The sequence below is a fragment of the Terrapene carolina genome, unplaced genomic scaffold (genome assembly GCF_002925995.2).
Source record: "Terrapene carolina triunguis isolate 2854851 unplaced genomic scaffold, T_m_triunguis-2.0 Scaffold84, whole genome shotgun sequence".
In the NCBI taxonomy this organism is placed as follows: Eukaryota; Metazoa; Chordata; order Testudines; family Emydidae; genus Terrapene; species Terrapene triunguis.
The window spans coordinates 34,783,084-34,801,918 of record NW_020664435.1 but is presented as its reverse complement, the minus strand read 5'-3'; the positions used below and the strand labels follow the sequence as shown (position 1 = coordinate 34,801,918).

Sequence of the window (18,835 nt, the reverse complement as noted above, 5' to 3'; positions counted from 1 at the left end):
TAGCTTATACTAATACTTCTTCGAGTAGCATCCTTGTGGGTGCTCCACGTTCAGCGCACATGCACTCTTGTGCCTTTGTTGGAGATTTTTGGTAGCAGTGCCCATTCGGCCTGCATGCATGTCCTACACATCCTCGTGTCCCATACTGAGGCTACATAGATCTGTGCAGGTAAACCACCCTCAGTTCCTTCTCAACCACCTTTGGACTGAGATAGAGTCTGGCGCATGTCTGTTTGCTGCATACTTATTTGCGTCTTTTATTAGTGTTTAGCTGTATAGTTCCGGCGGGTTTAGTAACTTATAGTTGGAATGTTCCCTTTTTTTTTTCTTTTCTTCTTGGCAGGTGAATGCATCCATTCCTCTCAGAAGGAAACACATTTGCAAATTTTATTAGCTTCACATTGGCAGTGAAATAGGGAGTTTAAATTTCTCACACATTTTGGTCATTTGTACTATTATGAACCTTATTCAGAGTAAGAAAATGGAAATTTTTGTTGCTCTAAACAGGTGGTCTTTAGCTCTAGAAATGTCCTAACCAGGGTTAACTTTCCTGTGAGAAATTAAATGGATGCACTGAAGAACACAAAGTTTGTGTACATAAACTGTAAGGGTATGGTCACATTGGATTAATTTTGCATTTGGCTTTTCCTATGTACTAAAGAGCTACTTATAATATACTTTCATATAATACAGTTCATCTTCAGATGCCTTTGCTAATATTGTTCATTTAATCAAGGGGAAAAAGAAAGTACATTGTGTCATATTTGATAACCCTAACAGAGTTAGTTGTTTGTAATGAATTTTCATTCTTCTAAGCTTCAATCTTTTGTAGTGAAAATTCTAACTTTTTCCATTTACTATAGTATTTCTTCTTTATTTTTCTTTCTAGTGGATTCACCAAATTCATCTTTTCAGTAGTTCATGGTAGAAAAACTGAAATAGAGACAATATTGAAGGAAGGCAAGATTAGCTGGTCACTGTTTTTTTTTAAAAAGACATTGATTAAACACACTAAAATTTCAATAGAATGTCATTTAACTTTTCTTTGAAAATTAGGAAAAATGATATATGTTTTACAGGAAAAGTTTTCAAAGTCTGGACCAACTCTCAGCAGAAGTTAGTCTTTCTCAGACATCTCTGGATCCAGGTAATTCACAAGATGGAGATGGAAAGGAAGATGGATTAAATTTACTAAGTGAAGGTAAAATACTGCCTGAAAGTTCCACTTTGTTCAGGTCCTTGTTAATACTTTTTAATAAATACTTTCAAGTACTCTTCAATTTCAGCAATCAAGGCATCTTGCTTTTCTTCTGGAGAGTAAACTTTCAACCTGATAGGTGCAAGGAAATAAAATGTACCTTTTCAAAGTTAGTGTGTGACTTGACTGATTTTTCCCAAGCACCTTATTGAAAATATGTTTGCATGTATCAAGTCCCAATGATATGAGTAGTACATTATTTTGTGCTGTGTTTAAGGCAAGGCTTTATATTGACTTCAAATATGATTGTTACGTTTCCCCCTTCACCATGTGGGATCTGGTGTCATTTTTCTGTTATAATTAACCTAAGGTTCCATTAGTCCCTAAAGTTCCAGGCATTGGGGTTTGCAGCTCCTTTACAATGTTGTTCTCCCACTGTTCTTATTTTCAGTCTTTCCTACTGTCCAGTCTCATGCCATCTGGCATTCAGATGCTGCTTTTGTCTGCAATGCTGCAGGCTGCCATATGCTTTCCATTAAAATTAAGGGATAGGAAAATAAGGTAGGCAACAGACAAAATCGGTGGCTAGCACTACACATCTGTATCTTCAGTTTTCTTTCAAGTACCCTCTTGAATAAGTGTGAATAAGCAGGAAGGTGCAACAAGACATTTAAGAATCTAAATGTTTAATATGAGTTACTATAAAGAATTCCTCCTACTCCCTCAAACTTTAGTCACGTGCTGCCTGGGAAATACAAAATCTCACCCCCCCCCCTTTTTTTTTTTTAACATATCTTTAAAGGCTATGATCAAGTTATTTTTTCCCAGTTAAAAAACTGTCGTCATGACCAGTGCCTTTAAAATCTAAATCTGTTTCAAGACCCATTGCATACACTAGAGTAATTGCTAGTTCAATGTTACACCCTGTGCTTGGTCCCTCTGTGATAGCAGTGTAGTTTCTTTTATTTTTGCCACATTTGACACCATTTTACTTCTTCGAGTAGTAGCTCATGTCCTTTCCACTGTAGGTGTGTGCATGCCTCATGCACAGCTGTGGGAGAATTTTTTTCCTGAGCAGTATCTGTTGGGCACACCCAACCCCCCTCTGTTGCCACGCACCGCTGCGTGTTAGTATTCAAGGTCAAAGCCGGCCCGACTCCCCTCATTTACTTCTTACCGCCAGTGGTGGTTGTTGGAGTGATTGCAGACTTGTTGTAACAAGTGCTTCCCTCACTTCTTTGTGTACATATCCTATTATTGTTAGTTAATTAGTTGTAATGGTAGTTTGTTTAGCTAGATTTTAGTGCTAGGTTTTCGTTTTAGGTCTCTTGACCACTTTTTATCTTTTGGTACCAAAACAATTCCCTGCTCACTGAGCTTTAAGTTCTGCCAGACTTGTGCTAAACCTGTGCTGGTCAGTGACCCACACCCGGCCAGGTTATAATGTTTGGGAGAATCCCACATTAGTGACAAATGTGACATTTGTAAGGGATTCAAGCCCCGCTCAAAGAAAGATAGAGGTGAGGCTCAAGTGCTTATTTATGGAGGCAGTGTTTTGCCCTCCATAAGAATCATCTTACAGGAAAGGCGTCCTAAGTACATCAACAAAACACCCCACCAGAGATGTCTGTGGCACCTCGGTCCCATTTGCCGGTACTGAAGAAAATGCTTATGCCTTCCTCAGGCTTAGTACCTCAATTGAGTGGGTTAATACCAAAGCCAAGTAGAGGCAGAGACTCTGCGAAATGTTTGGAGGGAAAGCTATCCCTGGGGCACTCATTGCCCAGGAAGAGGGAATTGCTGCCTCCAGAACCTGTGCCAGGTTGAGGCTATCCCTGAAAGAACTTTACGGAGCCATCAGACAGTGCCGATCACTACCACCCCAGAGGTGTACGCAGCTGCAAGGGACCCACATAGGTTCTTGGTACCGGTACTACAAGAAGGACTACAGCCAGTATTGACGCCTGCAGCTTCTACTTCACTATGTCAAGAAACTGCAGAACTATTACTGTCCAAGCTTCCTCAAAAGCCAGTGCAGTAGAGAGGCAAGCCTGTGGTGATATCCCCAGTATCACCATCTCTGGGCTTCGACTACCACTGGTTCTACCTCTCTGTTGCTGGAAGTGTCAGATTCTTCTTCGGTCTTGAAGATGAGGTTGTCTGTATGACATCCAAGATAAGGAACATACCCTCCATCAGAGTCTTTGGGACCACAGGCCATGCAGCAACTCAACACTGAAATCCTTCTGAGGGACAGTGGCCTGGACAAGGATGGGGCCTTGGCCCATATCAGTGGCTCTTTTGGACACCATGGCATGTCCCCCCTCCAGCTAGGACCTTCCCTCAACCATCTCACTCGGTGTCCTTGAGAGCTCTTCGGGGGCATTGGCACTGAGGACATCATACATCAGTACTCAGTGCTAAGATGCGTACCAGTCAACCAGAGATCACTGAGGTAGCTTCTCCTCTGCAAGACATAAATCACCTTAGAGCCAGCTCTTCATCCTCTTCCTCATTCACCACTACAAGAGGACCACACATGGAGGAGGAGAGAAGTAATGAAGAAGCCATTGTCTTTTATTTTATACCCTCCTCCTTCCCTCCTCCCCCCCGACCCCGTTCGGGTGTAGACAGAGCAGTCTCCTGTGTACGTGAGATCCATCATAGTCTCTCAGATTAATTGTAAATTTCTTGCTTGCACCTTCTGTGTACATGATGTTTGGGATGACCTGCCAGGCCTTTGTTGACAATCCTTTGTTATTTCTGAGGAGCTAGTCTGTGGGCGTTCCCCACACGTACAATATGTTTCAGTAACAAACATATAGTAGAATCTCATAACTCCATATACAATGTTGATACACACATTTTAACAGGACAATAACATTCAGCAGACTATGACACCTGAGAAGGCATACTTTGTACAAGATTTGTCATAATTTTGTAAAAGTGGTGATCATAATAGTGTAGCCTGTCACACCCTCCTCCTTGCCCCCCACAGCAAGAGCTGAGAGGTGGTTACTATATCCCCTCTAAGGGATATGACCATTTCTATTCTCATTCTCCCCCAGGTTCCCTTGTCCTGACAGCTGCCAATGAGTGGAAGAGACTGGGAGAACAAGCATCAATACCAAAAGGGAAAGATTCAAAGAGACTGGATCTGTTTGGTCAGAAACTTTATTCCACAGGAAGTCTGCAACTCAGGATTGCAAACCAATAGGCACTCCTGAGTCACTATGACTTTACTCTCTGGAAAAATATTTTAAAATTTAAAGACACGTTACCAAAAGGATGGTAGGCAGGAGTTTGCAGTAACAGTGGATGAGGGTAAGCTGGTTGCCAGGACTGCTCAACCATGGCATCAGCTCGTACTATGAGAAGATGTTCACGGTTGCAATCAGGAGACCATCCAGGACGTCCCTTTTGAAGGTCCCTCATTATTTTCAGAGAAGATGGATGACAGGCTCTATAGCCTGAAAGATTCAAGGGCAACATTAAAATTTCTGAGTGGTAGCCGTGTTAGTCTGTATCAGCAAAAACAATGAGGAGTCCTTGTGGCACCTTAGAGACTAACAAATTTATTTAGGCATAAGCTTTTGTGGGCTAAAACCCACTTCATCAGATACATGGAGTGAAAAATACAGTAAGCAGAATATATGGATCTACAACCTATCCTGAAGGACAATCCCTCACTCTCACAGGCCTTGGGAGACAGCCCAGTCCTCGCTTACAGACAGCCCCGCAACCTGAAGCAAATACTCACCAGCAACTACACGCCACACAACAAAAACACTAACCCAGGAACCAATCCCTGCAACAAATCCCGCTGCCAACTCTGTCTGCATATCTATTCAAGGGACACCATCATAGGACCTAACCACATCAGCCACACCATCAGGGGCTTGTTCACCTGTACATCTACCAATGTGATATATGCCATCATGTGCCAGCAATGCCACTCTGCCATGTACATTGGCCACACCGGACAGTCTCTACGCAAAAGAATAAATGGACACAAATCAGACATCAAGAATTGTAACATTCAAAAACCAGTAGGAGAACACTTCAATCTCCCTGGACACTCAATAACAGACTTAAAAGTGGCAATTCTTCAACAAAAAAACTTCAAAAACAGACTCCAATGAGAAACTGCAGAACTGGGATTAATTTGCAAACTGGACACCATCAAATTAGGCCTGAATAAAGACTGAGAGTGGATGGGTCACTACAAAAAGTAATTTTCCCTCTGCTGATACTCACATCTTCTTGTCAACTGTTGGAAATGGGCTGCCTTGATTGCATTGGCCTCGTTAGCACTACAAAAGTAATTTTCCCTCCCTTGGTATTCACCCTTTCTTGTCAACTGTTGAGAATAGGCCACTTGCACCTTAATTGAATTGGCTCATTAGCACTGACCCCCCCCCCTACTTGGTAAGGCAACTCCCATCTTTTCATCTGCTATAATATATATTCTGCTTACTGTATTTTTCACTCCATGCATCTGATGAAGTGGGTTTTAACCCATGAAAGCTTATGCCCAAATAAATTTGTTAGTCTCTTAGGTGCCACAAGGACTCCCTTTGTTTTTATTAAAATTTCTTGGACTCTATACTCCAGCGACGAAAAGGAAACAATTTCATCCAGAGCAGCCAAATGGGTACCAAGTTTTTGCTCCCTGGTCCCAAGATGCACCAAGGAGAAAGGGCATGGGGTTATAAAAGGCATCTTCCACTACCCTCTTCTTCAGCAGCAACTATCTCATCCCATCCAGTTGCCTTGTCCAAATAGGCATTTTAATGGGTTGGTTGAGGCCAGGGTACCAGTTACCATAGTTCCATGTGTTTCCCACCTTTTGTTTACCAATCGCTTATCCCACTTTCTAAGCAGTTAGACCGACATAACATCAGATTGGTGCGTCTTAAGCAGGGTGGAAAAATCACATCTACAAAAATTAAGAGTCCATGTGTTTGTGTACCTGGATGACTGGTTGATTAGAGGTCAGTCCTGAGGCTCGTGTTCTCCAGTGTATCCACTGTCCTGTCCACCTTTGATGTACTGGGACTTCTGCTGAATCAGGACAAATCAATCCTAAAACCAGTACAGAGAATAGAGTTCATTGGGGCGGTCTTGGACTCCACAAAGGCCAAGGCATTTCTGCCACAATTCAGGTTCGAAACATTACTGTTGAGGCTGAAACATACCCACTCCCCACAGCACGCAGCTGCCTCAGTCTCCTGGGTCACATGGCAGAATGGTCCTGTGTAGTTCAGCATGCCAGGTTGCATCTCGGAAAGCTGTAGGCATGGCTAGCTTTAAGATGTGCCCTGAATCATCGTCATTTGGACAAAGTGGTTCCAGGGCCAGTGTCAGTGTTGTCATTGTTGGATTTGTGGATGGGACCCTCTGAAAGTGTGTGTAGGTCTCCTATGTCTCCCCGCTACCAACCTCACTCTAGTCCCAGATGCATCATCCCTGGGTTGGGGAGCTCATATGGGGTCCCTGCAGACTCAGGGTCTTTGATCATCTCAAGATCAAAAGACATATAAATGTCAGAGCTAAGATAGTACATCTAGCTTGCTCGGCCTTCCTCCCCCAGATAGTGCGAAAGAATTTAATTTTAACACACAACTCTGCAGTTATGTTTTACATAAGCAGACAGAGAGCAGTGCAATCAATTCAACTGTACCAAGAGGCAGTTCACCTATGGGACTTTTGCATAACCAACTTGATTCATCTCAAGGCTGCTTACCTTCCAGGGATACAGAACATGTTAGCTGATTAGCTGAGCATATGCTTTCTTGAGTGGTCATTACGTCCAGATGTGGCTAGATCCATCTTCCAGATCTGGGGGAACTCCCCATGTGGATTTATTTGCAACAAAGACTATCAGAAAATGCCATCAATGTTGTTCCAGGGGAGGTCTCAGTTGGCAGCTCACTGACAGATGTTTTTCTCCTATCCTGGAAGAATCCCCTATTGTACACCTTTCCTTCAATCCCTTTGCTAACCAGGGTCTTGTCCAAAGTGAAACAAGACCATGCTCATCTCATCCTTATAGCACTAGCATGGCCTTGTCAACATTGGTACTCAACTCTACTAACCTTGCTAATTGAGCCTCCATTATTTGTCCTGTTGGACTCAGAGCGGATTTCCCAGGACCATGGTCATTTGCTCTATTCCAGTCTCTGATCCCTTCATCTGACAGCCTGGATGCTTAATGGATAACACCCTTTGAAAGATCCTGTTCAAAGGACATTCACAAAGTGCTTCTGAATAGCAGAAAACTCTCAACTAGGAGCACTTACTTGGCTGAGTACAAGTGCTTCTCCATTTGGTCCTGACAGAAAGCTGTATCTCCAGAGCAGGCCTGGACCGCATGCTGGACTTACCTTCTATATCTAAAACAGAGTTTGTCTATTCACTCTATAAGGTTGCATCTGGCAACTATTTTGGCCTTCCACAACTTGGTGTATAGTAGATCCCTTTTTTCCAACCCCATCCTAGCCAGATTCCTAAAGGGCTTGGTCAGAATAAATCCACACATGCAAGATCCTGGGATCTAAACTTGGTCCTAACAAAATTGATAGGATTGCCCTTTAAATCCCTTGCAACTTGCGCTCTGCTTACCTCTATGTGAATGTAGCATTTCTAGTGGCCACCACCTTGGCCAGAAGAGTGGAAGAGTTGAAAGCCCTAGTGTCAGAGCCTCTATATACAATTTTTAATAGGTTTAAGGTTTATCTTCATCCTCACCCAAAATTTCTCACTACGGTGGTCTCTAATTTTTACGTTAATCAAGTAATCTATCAGCTGACTTTCTGAAACCTCATGCCCACAGCAATAAGGAGAGACTTCATTTGTTGAATGTGAGAAGGGCTCTAGCTTGCCAACTGGAACATACTAAGTTATTTAGGACCTCTACTCAGTTGTTCATTGTGATTGCGGACAGAACTAAGATTCTCAGAGGATTTCATTCTGGATCTCTTTATGCATTTGTTTTATTACCTGCTAGCTACTATAGCCCCCCAGCTAGGGTATTGACACATTCTACTAGAGCACAGGCAACATCAGTGGCTTACTTGGTGCAAGTACCTATCATTGACATTTGTAAACTGGAGATTGGTCATCTGTCCTTACCTTTGCTTCATCAGTCCAGGGATAATGACAATTTTGGATGGGTGGTCTTAAAAGCACTGTTCAGGTCGACCTTGAGCCCGCCTCTATGATTGTCTATCTGTGAGTCACCTACAGTGGAATGGACATATGCAAGCACTCAAAGAAGAAAAAAATGGTTATCTACCTTTCTGTAACGGTTGTTCTTTGAGATGTGTTGCACACGTCCGTTCCACGACCCGCCAACCTTCCCCTCTCTATCAGAGTCTATCTGGTATGAAGAAACTGAGGGAAGTCAGGGGCGGCTCTGCCTCCTTATTCCAGCACATACTGGCGCATGACAACAGAGGGTTCTTGGACTACCCCAATGGGTACGGCTGAGGGAAAAAATTCTCCAGCAACTCCGTACGAGATATGCGCACACCCCTACAGTGGAATGGAAGAACATCTCGAAGAATAACAGGTACAGAAAAGTAGGTAACTGGGTTTTTATGTATTTTAGGGTTGTATCTGTATTTGTATCTGTCGAAGTACTGAGATCTCTCACATCTAGTGGAAGTCAGGGCCTTAGATGGTTCAGATTTTGCTATAATCTGTTGTAAAATGCATTTTTTCTTTAATGCAGTGCTGCACTTATTATCATAGACTCATAGAAATGTAGGCCTGGAAGGAACCTCAAGAAATCAAGTTCAGTCCCCTGCACTGAGGCAGAACCAAGTAAACTTGGTTGACTATCCCAGACAGGTGTTTTTCTAATTTGTTCTTAAAAACCTCCAGTGATGGGGATTTCACAACTTCCCTTGGAAGCCTATTGCGGAGTTTAATTACCTATATAGTTAGGTTTTTTCTAATATCTTAATCTCCCTTGCTGCAGATTAAGCCTATTACTACTTGTCCTACCTTCAGTGAACATGGAGAACAATTGATCCCCATCCTGTTTCTAACATCCTTAATATATTTGAAGACTGTTATCAGTCCCCCTCCCTCCCATGGTATTTTTTTTCTCAAGATCAAACATGCCCAGTCTTTTTTTAACTTTTCCTCATAGAACAGATTTTCTAAACCTTTTATCATTTGGACACTCTCCACTTTGTCCACGTTTTCCTAAAGTGTGATGCCCAGAATTGGACATGGTACTCTAGCTGAGCCCTCGCCAGTGCCAAGTAGAGCAGGACAGTGCCCTCCTGTGTCTTACATACATGTGGCAGAGTGCTGGGAACCAACAGCTTAAGTCACATCAGTTAAACACCAATTAACTCCCCCCAAGGTGGATCTGACTGTACCTAATTAATCCTTCCCAGCTCATTTTAATCTGCTAAAGAGTTAGTTAGACCATTAATGCAGAGGGTAGAAGAAGGCACCAGCAGGAAATGCTGGCGGGAGAGGCAGGCTAGCAGAGCTAGAAGGTTCAGACAGCTCTTCCGTCTCCTCTTCTTGGCAGAGGGTGAGGAGAAACTGATGTTGTAAATACTGTGGTGTATGGATCAGTAACGGTAGTGAAAAGAGTAATGAAATAAACTACACAGCGGTGTTTAACAACTGAAAGACTGAATAGTCTGCATAGACAGAGCAGAAGATAGGAGTGGCACTCCGCCCTGTCACAATAAGACATACATATTCTTATGGTAACATTTGAAAATGTGGTTTTCTGAATTGCAGATTTTTAATATAAAGTTCTGTTGAAAGGGAGTGTGACGTTCATTGTGGGAGTGATATTTTAGCGTCTCGGTTGTCAAACCCAAATGCTGATCCCAAAGAGTGCTGTCGTATGCTGAACATAATTTACACCCTCCCCCCCCACCCCAAGAGTGCTCTGGCATCTAATAACAACCAACTCCACCTTGACACTCCTGCTGCCTCTGCCAGGTGACATGAACATCCCTCAGCTCAACTATAAATGCTAACGCCTCCTTCTACACCACCTTTATCTCATCTCTGAGATGTTCATAGTTGCCAATTATCCAGCTGGAAATTTAGGTAACTTTCCTGATAATAGTAATGTTATGTTCAAAAATCCCTTTTCACCACATCCAAAGTTTTAGAGCTTGTATGATGGATGCATACTGCTGAACTGAAGTAGTTAAATTATTTTTTCCAGCTTTCCCATATATTTTCTCAGAATATTGAGTTTAAAAAAAACAACTTTTTTTTCCCTAGGGATAGTGAGTGTAGATCTTTAAGGGTGTTCACTTGAGTTCATTCCATAAGCACTGTATTCGGTCACCCATATTTTTTTTAAAACAGATGTAAGATTTAAATTATGCAAAGATCCATTGGAAGATGCCGGTAAGTGCTGTAAGAGAGTGGATTATTTTCACTATACTGGTTTTTTTCCCCAAAGGTAGGGCTTCCCTTTAAATGAGAATCCAGAGGCACAGTGTTCAGAAATGCCTACTTTACAGATGCAAAATTCCTTGAACTTTTGGTGGACTGGGTTGCAAATACAATATAGTGCGTGAGACGTCTTAGTCATCTGTTCAAACCCAGTTCAGGTTGGTGGCAACCCAAAGCTGTTATCTGATCCCTGTTTGGTGGCCTGTGGAAATAAGGTGATCTCACTGGGTAAGTGTCTGCCTGTCACAAAACGCACTACCATAATTGGCACTAATTAGCTCCACTGTGGGCAGGGAGGACGTGGGTTAAATTGACATGTTGCCTGATCTAGCCTCATCTCTGGGGGTGTGGTCCCTTCAGGTTGCATGTTTGTGAGGCAGAATGGGAAGTTTGCACTGACACTGCCAGTGTAAATCTGATATCTTTTATGAGGAATTATCAAGAAGGATGAAAAACAAAACATGTTTATCTTCAGTAATAGCATTTACGGATTCCAATGGGGTTTTTTCCAACAAAGATTAAAAGCAATAAATCTCTGGTCATGGCATCATTCTGGTAATTTACTGCTGATGTTTGGTTGAAGCCTTAACGGAAATTTTTTTTACTGATTATTTTCCCCTTTGTTAGCAGTGTCTTCCACAATTCTGGACATCTGGGCTGCTCTTCTCTCGCTGCAGCTCATGGAGGCGGATCAGAATTTTGGTGTTGCATGGTCTGGCCCTCTCTGCTCCTTCTTGCTGCCAGATGAGTTATTCCCAATCTGCTAAACTTGTATAACATCACGAACAAATATTCCAGAGATAACGAAATAACTACATACATTAGACCAAGAAAGATGGTCGTACGGTAACAATTCCACTTAATATCTGACCCTCAACTATAGGAGACGCTGCTAGCAGAAAGGAAATTATCAGTAAGAAATGTAACATTCTGGAGTTCAGTGTCTCCCAGAATTCTGGACATCTGGGAAGTAGTGAGCACTGAACAGATATAGGGAGGGTTATGAAACAAAAGTTTGGCAGGAAAGAAGTACCTCCCTCCCCTTTTTGTGAGCTCACTCAAAAGTTTCTATTATTTCTGGCCCCTACACACAGCACTTCCCTGCCAAAGGAAGCCCCTGCAGAAGACAGAAATTCTACCTTGTAGTACTTAATGAAGGTGTTAGCTGTTTTGTAAATTTCCAAAGTGAATACACTTGTTCATTCTGGCCAGGAGGTTGGTAAGGATCTCGTGAAGTGTGCTTGATCCATTCTGGGACAGAAACCTCTGATGATTTGTAGGCTTCCACAATACATAATCTAATCCATTGAGCAATGGAGGACTTGGAATCTCTGAGTCCTTGGCATTTAGGGTGGGAGGGCATGAATAAGGAGCCCAATCTTCTCGCACATTTTTGTATGCTTGAGATAGAGGTCAGAGGAGTGTTGAAAATCTAAGGTGTGCCACACCTTTTCAGTTGGATGTTGTAGTTTTGGACAGAATGAAGGAAGCGCAAGTTCTTTGGAAGTATGGAAGGAGAAATTTACCTTAAGAAGAAAGGATTCTGGTGTTCTGAGTGCCACTTTTGCCTTGTGGAACACACAGTAAGGCTCCTGTATAGATAAGGCTGCCAGCTCCGACACTCGCCTTGCAGATGTGACAGTTACTAAGAAACCATTCTTAATGGATAAATAAACGGCCAACACTGAAGTCAGAGGCTCAAATGAATGGTTTATCAAAGCCCTCAAAAATAGTGAAAGACCCCATTTGGGGAAGAGTGGCACATCAGTCTGGCTAACCAGTCGGCTCAAAGGAATCTATTAAGATGATGTAAAAAAAAAAAAAAGTGAACGGTACAGAGTTTAAGCATAGAAGTTTCTGGTTATCAGGGAATAACGTACAGATTATCAAGGTAGCAAGGTTTGGTTTACGATTGGGTGGTATAAGGAATACATAAACTGCAAAATCCCCGATTGGGAGTAAAAGGTTGATGGGTCAAATTACAGGCACTGAGATATGAGGGTATGAACTTCATAAAGTGGCTATGTTCGGGTGTGGAGTATGAGTGGATATGATGAGGAGGATGGATTGACCCTCATTTGGTGAGATTTAATGTTCAGGGAGCTTATGGTTCCAGTTCATATGATCCAACTGAGAAAGTCTCTTGTCCCTTTCTCATGGTCGAAGAACGATGTCATTCTGGCTCGCGCCTCCTGGTACTGTCAGTGGCCAGTGATGTGCTCGATGTAGATGTCCCTGGACCATCGGATGGTGTCTGAGACAATGAGGCGCCGCATGAGCCGTGCGTAGTGTCAACCGATCCCGCAGGTCTGCAGCACACGCTCGTTGCAGGGGTCCCAGGCACCCAGGGCTCCGACGATCAGGGCGTCCATCTGCACCTCGTAGCCCTTCGCTCTCAGAGTGTCGGCCAGGAGAGCGTACTTTTCCAGCTTACGAGCTCGGGCTTCGCGAAATGCCGGGGTCCTGTTCTCAAAGGAGACCGTAACATCGACGTGGATGATCTTTTACTGGGTCTCGTGGGTGACAACGACGTCAGGTCGTAGCTGGCTGTCGGTACCGGGGATGGTGCAGTTCACGGAGATCTCCCCCAGGCGTGGTGCGATGGCTTTCACCAGGTGGTTCTGGATGGCATTGTGGCACAGCTGCCAGGCTCTGGAGTGGGGTTTGCAGCTGCACAGGATGTGGGGCAGTGTCTCGTTGGAGTAGCCACACTTCCTGCAATGCTTGTCTCGGTTCCCATGGCGGACGGCTCCGTTGAGCGGGACGCAGTTGAGCCGGGCACAGTGGATGAACCGCCAGTTGGCGAAGCGGGTGAAGCCGCCCCCGGTGAGGAAGTGGTTGCTGGCGTCCCACTTGCTGGTCAACTCAAAGGCTTTACCCTAGTCCGGTTTACGCTTCAGGGTTTTCATGTACAGCGAGTGGATGGCGGCCTTCAGAGTCCTCTCCAGCAACCCCCTGGCGCTCGGGGTGACTATGGTGTTGTCGGACCTGATCTGCGGCACCCGGACTCCCAGCTTCCGGTGCTCCTCGCACCACTCCCAGCAGCAGCCGATGCACTTCCCCAGGCGACGTGTGGCGTTGCGAGTGTGGGACCACAGTGAAGCGATGTCACGCCCATCCCGTCCGAATTTCCCATCCAAAGAGCCGCTCAGGAAAGTGGCGATGTCTTGGTTGGAGGGGGCTCTACCGATCTGCTTCTCTGTCGCACCACACAGGGCGTTCTCCGTGATGTTCCTTACCATGGCGTCGGGACATGTCAGCAGGCGGAAGGCGTGGGTGATCACTGCGACGTAGCACAGGTCACCCATGCGGGGGACGTTGGCGCCGCCGTGCCTGTGAGCGATGTAGACCAGCTCATTGCTGGCTCTCTGGGGAAGGAACAGCCATTTCTTCACCAGCTGCCGGATGATCTTGTCCGCCTTGTTGAGGGGCACCTTCGCCACGGCGGATCCCCTTAGGGTGAACGAGATGCATGGGATCAGGAAGGTGTTCAGGGCATTTATCTTCTGCCACTGTGCCAGCAGGGAGGCATCAATCTTGGCGGCGTCCTGCAATATCTCCTGGATGGTGTCCTCGGGTGTCTGCTGGACACGGAAACCTGTTAGCGTGCCCAGGTGCTGGTATGCCTGCCCCTCTGCTAGGGGGATGATGGGCTCACCCTGGATCTGGAACCCCGTTGCCTGCACCAAGTCCCTTTTGCTGCCGTCAGTGTGCAGAGTTGCACACTTCTTCACATTGAAGCGGAGCCCCATACGGTCAGTAGCTTGGCTGGTGGCGTCTAGCATACCTTGGAGGCTCTCTGGGTCATCCGCGGTCGGGACCAGATCGTCCACGTAGGCCAGAATGCTGATTTTCTGTGGATTGTCTTCCAGGGAGCCTGAGAAGTATTTTGGTCTCTGCCTTGGTACAATTCACAAACAGGTTGGCTGAAGGGAGGCCGAACATGTGAATGATGAGATTAAAAACCACCTGATTCAGGCATCACTCGGAATTATTGAGCCGGCACCTCCCAAGCCAGCCTGCATATTGGTTCAGATCACCTTTGTTGTGGATCACTCTGAGGGAAAGAAGGAACGATTCTGCCCACTTTATTATTTCCATTGCTTCCACATGTAGTGCTGGACTCCTTGTTTCCCCCTTTAAATATGCAATCATATTGTCTGATTGAACTAGAACATCGTTCCCCCTCTCAGCTCTAGGAAGTTTTGCTATGAGCCTTTTCCTCCTGGTTCCATAGGCTCTGGGCTCTTTGGGTCTCCAAGTGAGCTTCCCAGCCTTCCACACTGGTGTTGGCTGCTTGGACTAAAGGAGCTGGAAGGCAGATGGGCACGCCTTTGCAGATTGTCGTGGGCTGACCACTATTGTAAGGAGTTGAACACCTGTGCTGAAACTTATATTTGATCTTTCTTGTGTTCCGTGGTGTGATCCCACACCTCTAGTATGAAACCTTGAGACTTCTGATGCATGATTGTGCCCATGGAGATCCATATGCACGACACCACAAGTTCTAGCAGTTGGAGGCACAGTGCTATAGTAGCTCTGGAGCAAGAAAATAAATTCCTGGGTGAAACTAGAGAACTTTTCTTGGCATTGAAGCTGGGTCCTGGAGAAGATTTCACATTCAAGATGTGACCTTTTGAGCTGCAATGGAGCTTTGATCAGATGTCATCCAGGAAGGGGTACAGGTGAGTTTCCTGTGACCTGAGTCTGGCCATTATCACAATCAACATCTTTGTAAAAACCCTGGGGGCTGAGGAGAGGCCAAACAGGAGTGTTTGTTATTGCCAACATTTCCTGCTGTTTGCAAACTACAGAAGTCTGTGCAGGCGCAGTCTGATGGGAATATGGAAATGTGTCATCTGGGTCAACTGAAGTCAAGAAGTCCCTCGTGGGACAGGTATGATACTGTAGAGGCCACAATCTCCATTCAAAACTTTTTCTTTATCCACTTGTTGCTTTTGAGATAGAGAATGGCTCTGATACTCCCCATTTGCTGCCGTACAATGAAGAAGATAGAGTAGAATCTGGAGAACCTTTCTTCTGAGGGAACCCACTCTGTCATTCCCATATCCAAAAGATGAGATATTTTGTTCTGCATCAGACTGTTTTACACGGCTATTGGAGCTGGGTGATTGGATGAAGAAGGGATGGGTGGAGCCTGCAGCTCAAGGAGGTTGGTCTCACTCACTATATCCGTGACCCATTTGTCTATGGTCGGTGAAAACCATTCTTCTAGGAAATGGGAAATCCTGACCCCTAGCTTCAGCTCTTGGGGGAGCCTATGCAATCTTTGTCATAAAGTGGATTTGGGAGGGTTGGAGACTGAGGTCCCTCTGGAATTTCCCCTGGTACTTTGATTCCAGTATTTTCACTCAGGGAATTTGTTGCCCCTTCGCTGGTAAACGATAAACCTGGTACCTCTGTGAGGATGAGGAGCAAAAGGAGTGCCTCTGTCTGAATGCTGGTCTATTTTCTATTCTGAGGACCCTTAGTGAGGAAAGGAGAGACTGTTTGTTTGGATTTTGCCATCTTGTCAGCCACCATCTTATCCAGTTTTTCTCCAAAAATGAGGGTGCCTGTAAACTTGGCTGAGCATAGGACCTGCTTAGAGTAAGTATCCATCTTCGAGGGTTGAAGCCATAGGCGGTGCCTGGCTACTGAACTGGAAGCCATGGCTTGGGCTGAAAACCTCATTGCATCCATTGAGGTGTCCGCTACAAAGGCTGTTTCTGGGAAGACTCTTGAAAGTGGAGCCAAAGTCAGGGTCATCTCAAAGCCCTTAAGAGCAGATGTTCCAGCCAGGCAAGAGATGCTCCTGCAAAGTGGGTAACTGCCAGGAACACTCAGAAGGTGGCGGAGGAGGCTTCAGAGCCCTCTTTGTGACTGGCTTCCATCTTTCCAGCCTTGGGGTCCTTAAGGTAGAACTCTCCTTTTGAGGAAATAATCATATTTTTGGCAAGGGATGCACACAGGTGTCAACCTTTGGTGTCCCTTTCATTCTTGAATGTAATAGAGCCTGAGATTGCTCTTGTTAATGTGCTTGCCCTTATCAGGCTTGTTCCATTCATCCCTAATCAGTTCCTCAAGGAGTGAAGCGATATTGCAGCCTCAAGGGAGGATTTTGAAGGGAAAAATTTATTCTAAGGCTTACTCACAGGAACCTGCTCAGGTTTCAGAGCCAGATAGCTCACCTTCCTCAGTTGAGGAGGAGGAGGAGGAAGAAGAGGACTCTCATCTCCTGGATTTTTGTGCTGTCTTTCCCTTTAAAATTTTTTAAACCTTTTTAGCGTGCTTCAGGAGTATAGAAACTCTGCAGTGGCTTTGGTGAGGCCTTTTGTGGCTTGCTTCCTTAGGGTCTGGAGCCCTCTTGAGAGATGTTTCAGAGCCCACCCTGAAAGGTGCCAACTTGTAGTCAGAGCCCTCCTGATCTGCTTTGGGGGGGGGGGTTAATTTAGAAGCCCTGCTTCTTTTTCCAGGATGCTCAGGACCCACTTTAAGTCTTGTGGGCAGGACTGGTGACCCTGCAAGCCTCCCCTCTTCGTTCTGCAGGGGCCCCCTGGGACTTACTCCATGAGTCCAGTGGTCAGGGTCCTCCTCACTTTTAGAGCCTCTCCCTGCTGTGCACTGGGGTTCCTGGTCCATTTTTTCCACATTAGAGTTGTGGCTGCCTCAGTGGGTAGGGAATAGGGATGCAAAATGTTAACCAGTAAGCATTAGTCTAATTGGTTAACCCGCCTTAACCATTAACCCCTCAGCCCCAGCCGCAAGGTGCGCTGGCTGGTGCTGCCCCAGCCCCCTCCCTTTAATCAGTTAACCATTTAAACAATTAATATCGTTTAAACGGTTAACTTTTTAAACTATATTTACATCCCTAGTAGGGAACCCCACTTGCCTGTTGGACTCGTAACCCAGGGACCTAATGGAGTTAGGGGATGGAAGGCTGGGTACAGGCTGGGCCCAGCTTGCCATCTGCCAACCATGGGAAAACTGCCTGACAGCACCTTTTGAATTCGACCTGGTGCTTTCTTGGCTGCTCTGCCATGCCTCTATGGGTCACAGGCGCTGGCAGAGACTCAACCCTGAAGGGTTAACCAACCCAGGGGAGGACGAGGAATGCTGTGGAGGAAGAATACTGCTCCCCACTGCCCAAAAAACTGGGCACAAGAGTTAAGATAGAAAGAGTAAGGACAGAAACAAAACAAACCACCACTGTGTGGTGCTCCAGAGGCAGAGAATCTGGAAGGAAGCAGAAGAAGAGGCATGGTCAGACCACATGGCACCAAAACTCTGATGTGTCTGTGAGCTATAGAGAGAGAACTGCCTAGACAGCTAGAATTGTGGGAGATGCTGGACACAGTAGCATGTTTCCCTAAAAACTGACAACGGCATTTGTGCATGTGTGCTTATGTTGTATCGAGGATGAACATTCTATAAACGGATACATATACTGACCTTCTCTCTTCCCTCAGTGTTACTGCTGTTCAGGTAAATCTAGTATTAGGAATTGCATTGTAATAGTGATTTAATGTAATTCTGTTTTAACAGGGAAGGAAGACACTCCATCACTCCTTGGTCTCTGTGGTTCTCTGACTTCTGTAGCAAGTTATAAATCTCTTACAAGTCTGAAATCAAGTGAATACCTTGCAAGTCCTACAGCAGAGATGACAAGTCCAGGTCTAACTCCATCTTGAGCAGATATACATAACAGGAAGAGTTTTTGTGTTGTATGCATTCAGTTTACATGCCATAATTTGACTTGCTGTGAAGACTCTTAAAGGTTCAAGCAAGCTAAAGAATATGCTGCTTTATTTTGTCCTTTTTTCATAATGATCTATTTAAAGAAAAGTCACAAAACTTACATCCATTGTTTGTCATGCTTTTCTTTAAAAGGATTTTTCCCTTACCCTTTGAGATCTTAAATTGTTTAAGAATCCTAGTCAGGTACAGAATGTATGTATGATTTAGTAACAAATGATTACCTTTTAGAATGAAATATATGAATATCAGTCTTCTGCTAAACAGTCGTGATCTATGTTCCACAGGCTCTTAACTAGAGCACTTCCTTGCACTGCTCTGCATATTTGTCAACACTTGCAGAAGAGACAGGGAATAAGTCTTGGCAGGCTAGCAAAGGAATATCTGAATTCCAGTTTACATTATATTACAAAACATTGCTTGTTTAAATATCATATT

General features: G+C 44.8%; 1 protein-coding gene across 1 annotated transcript in view; it reads left to right on the top strand.

The window, feature by feature from the left end:
* Positions 1–18,333, top strand: part of RUNDC3B (RUN domain containing 3B) — a 169,254-nt gene extending 150,921 nt beyond the window's left edge. The window contains exons 9-10 of the mRNA XM_026649339.1: positions 1,080–1,201; positions 18,188–18,333. Coding sequence (XP_026505124.1) covers positions 1,080–1,201; positions 18,188–18,333 — 268 coding nt within the window. The remainder of the gene's footprint in view (positions 1–1,079; positions 1,202–18,187) is intronic.
* The last annotated feature ends 502 nt before the right edge of the window (positions 18,334–18,835 follow it).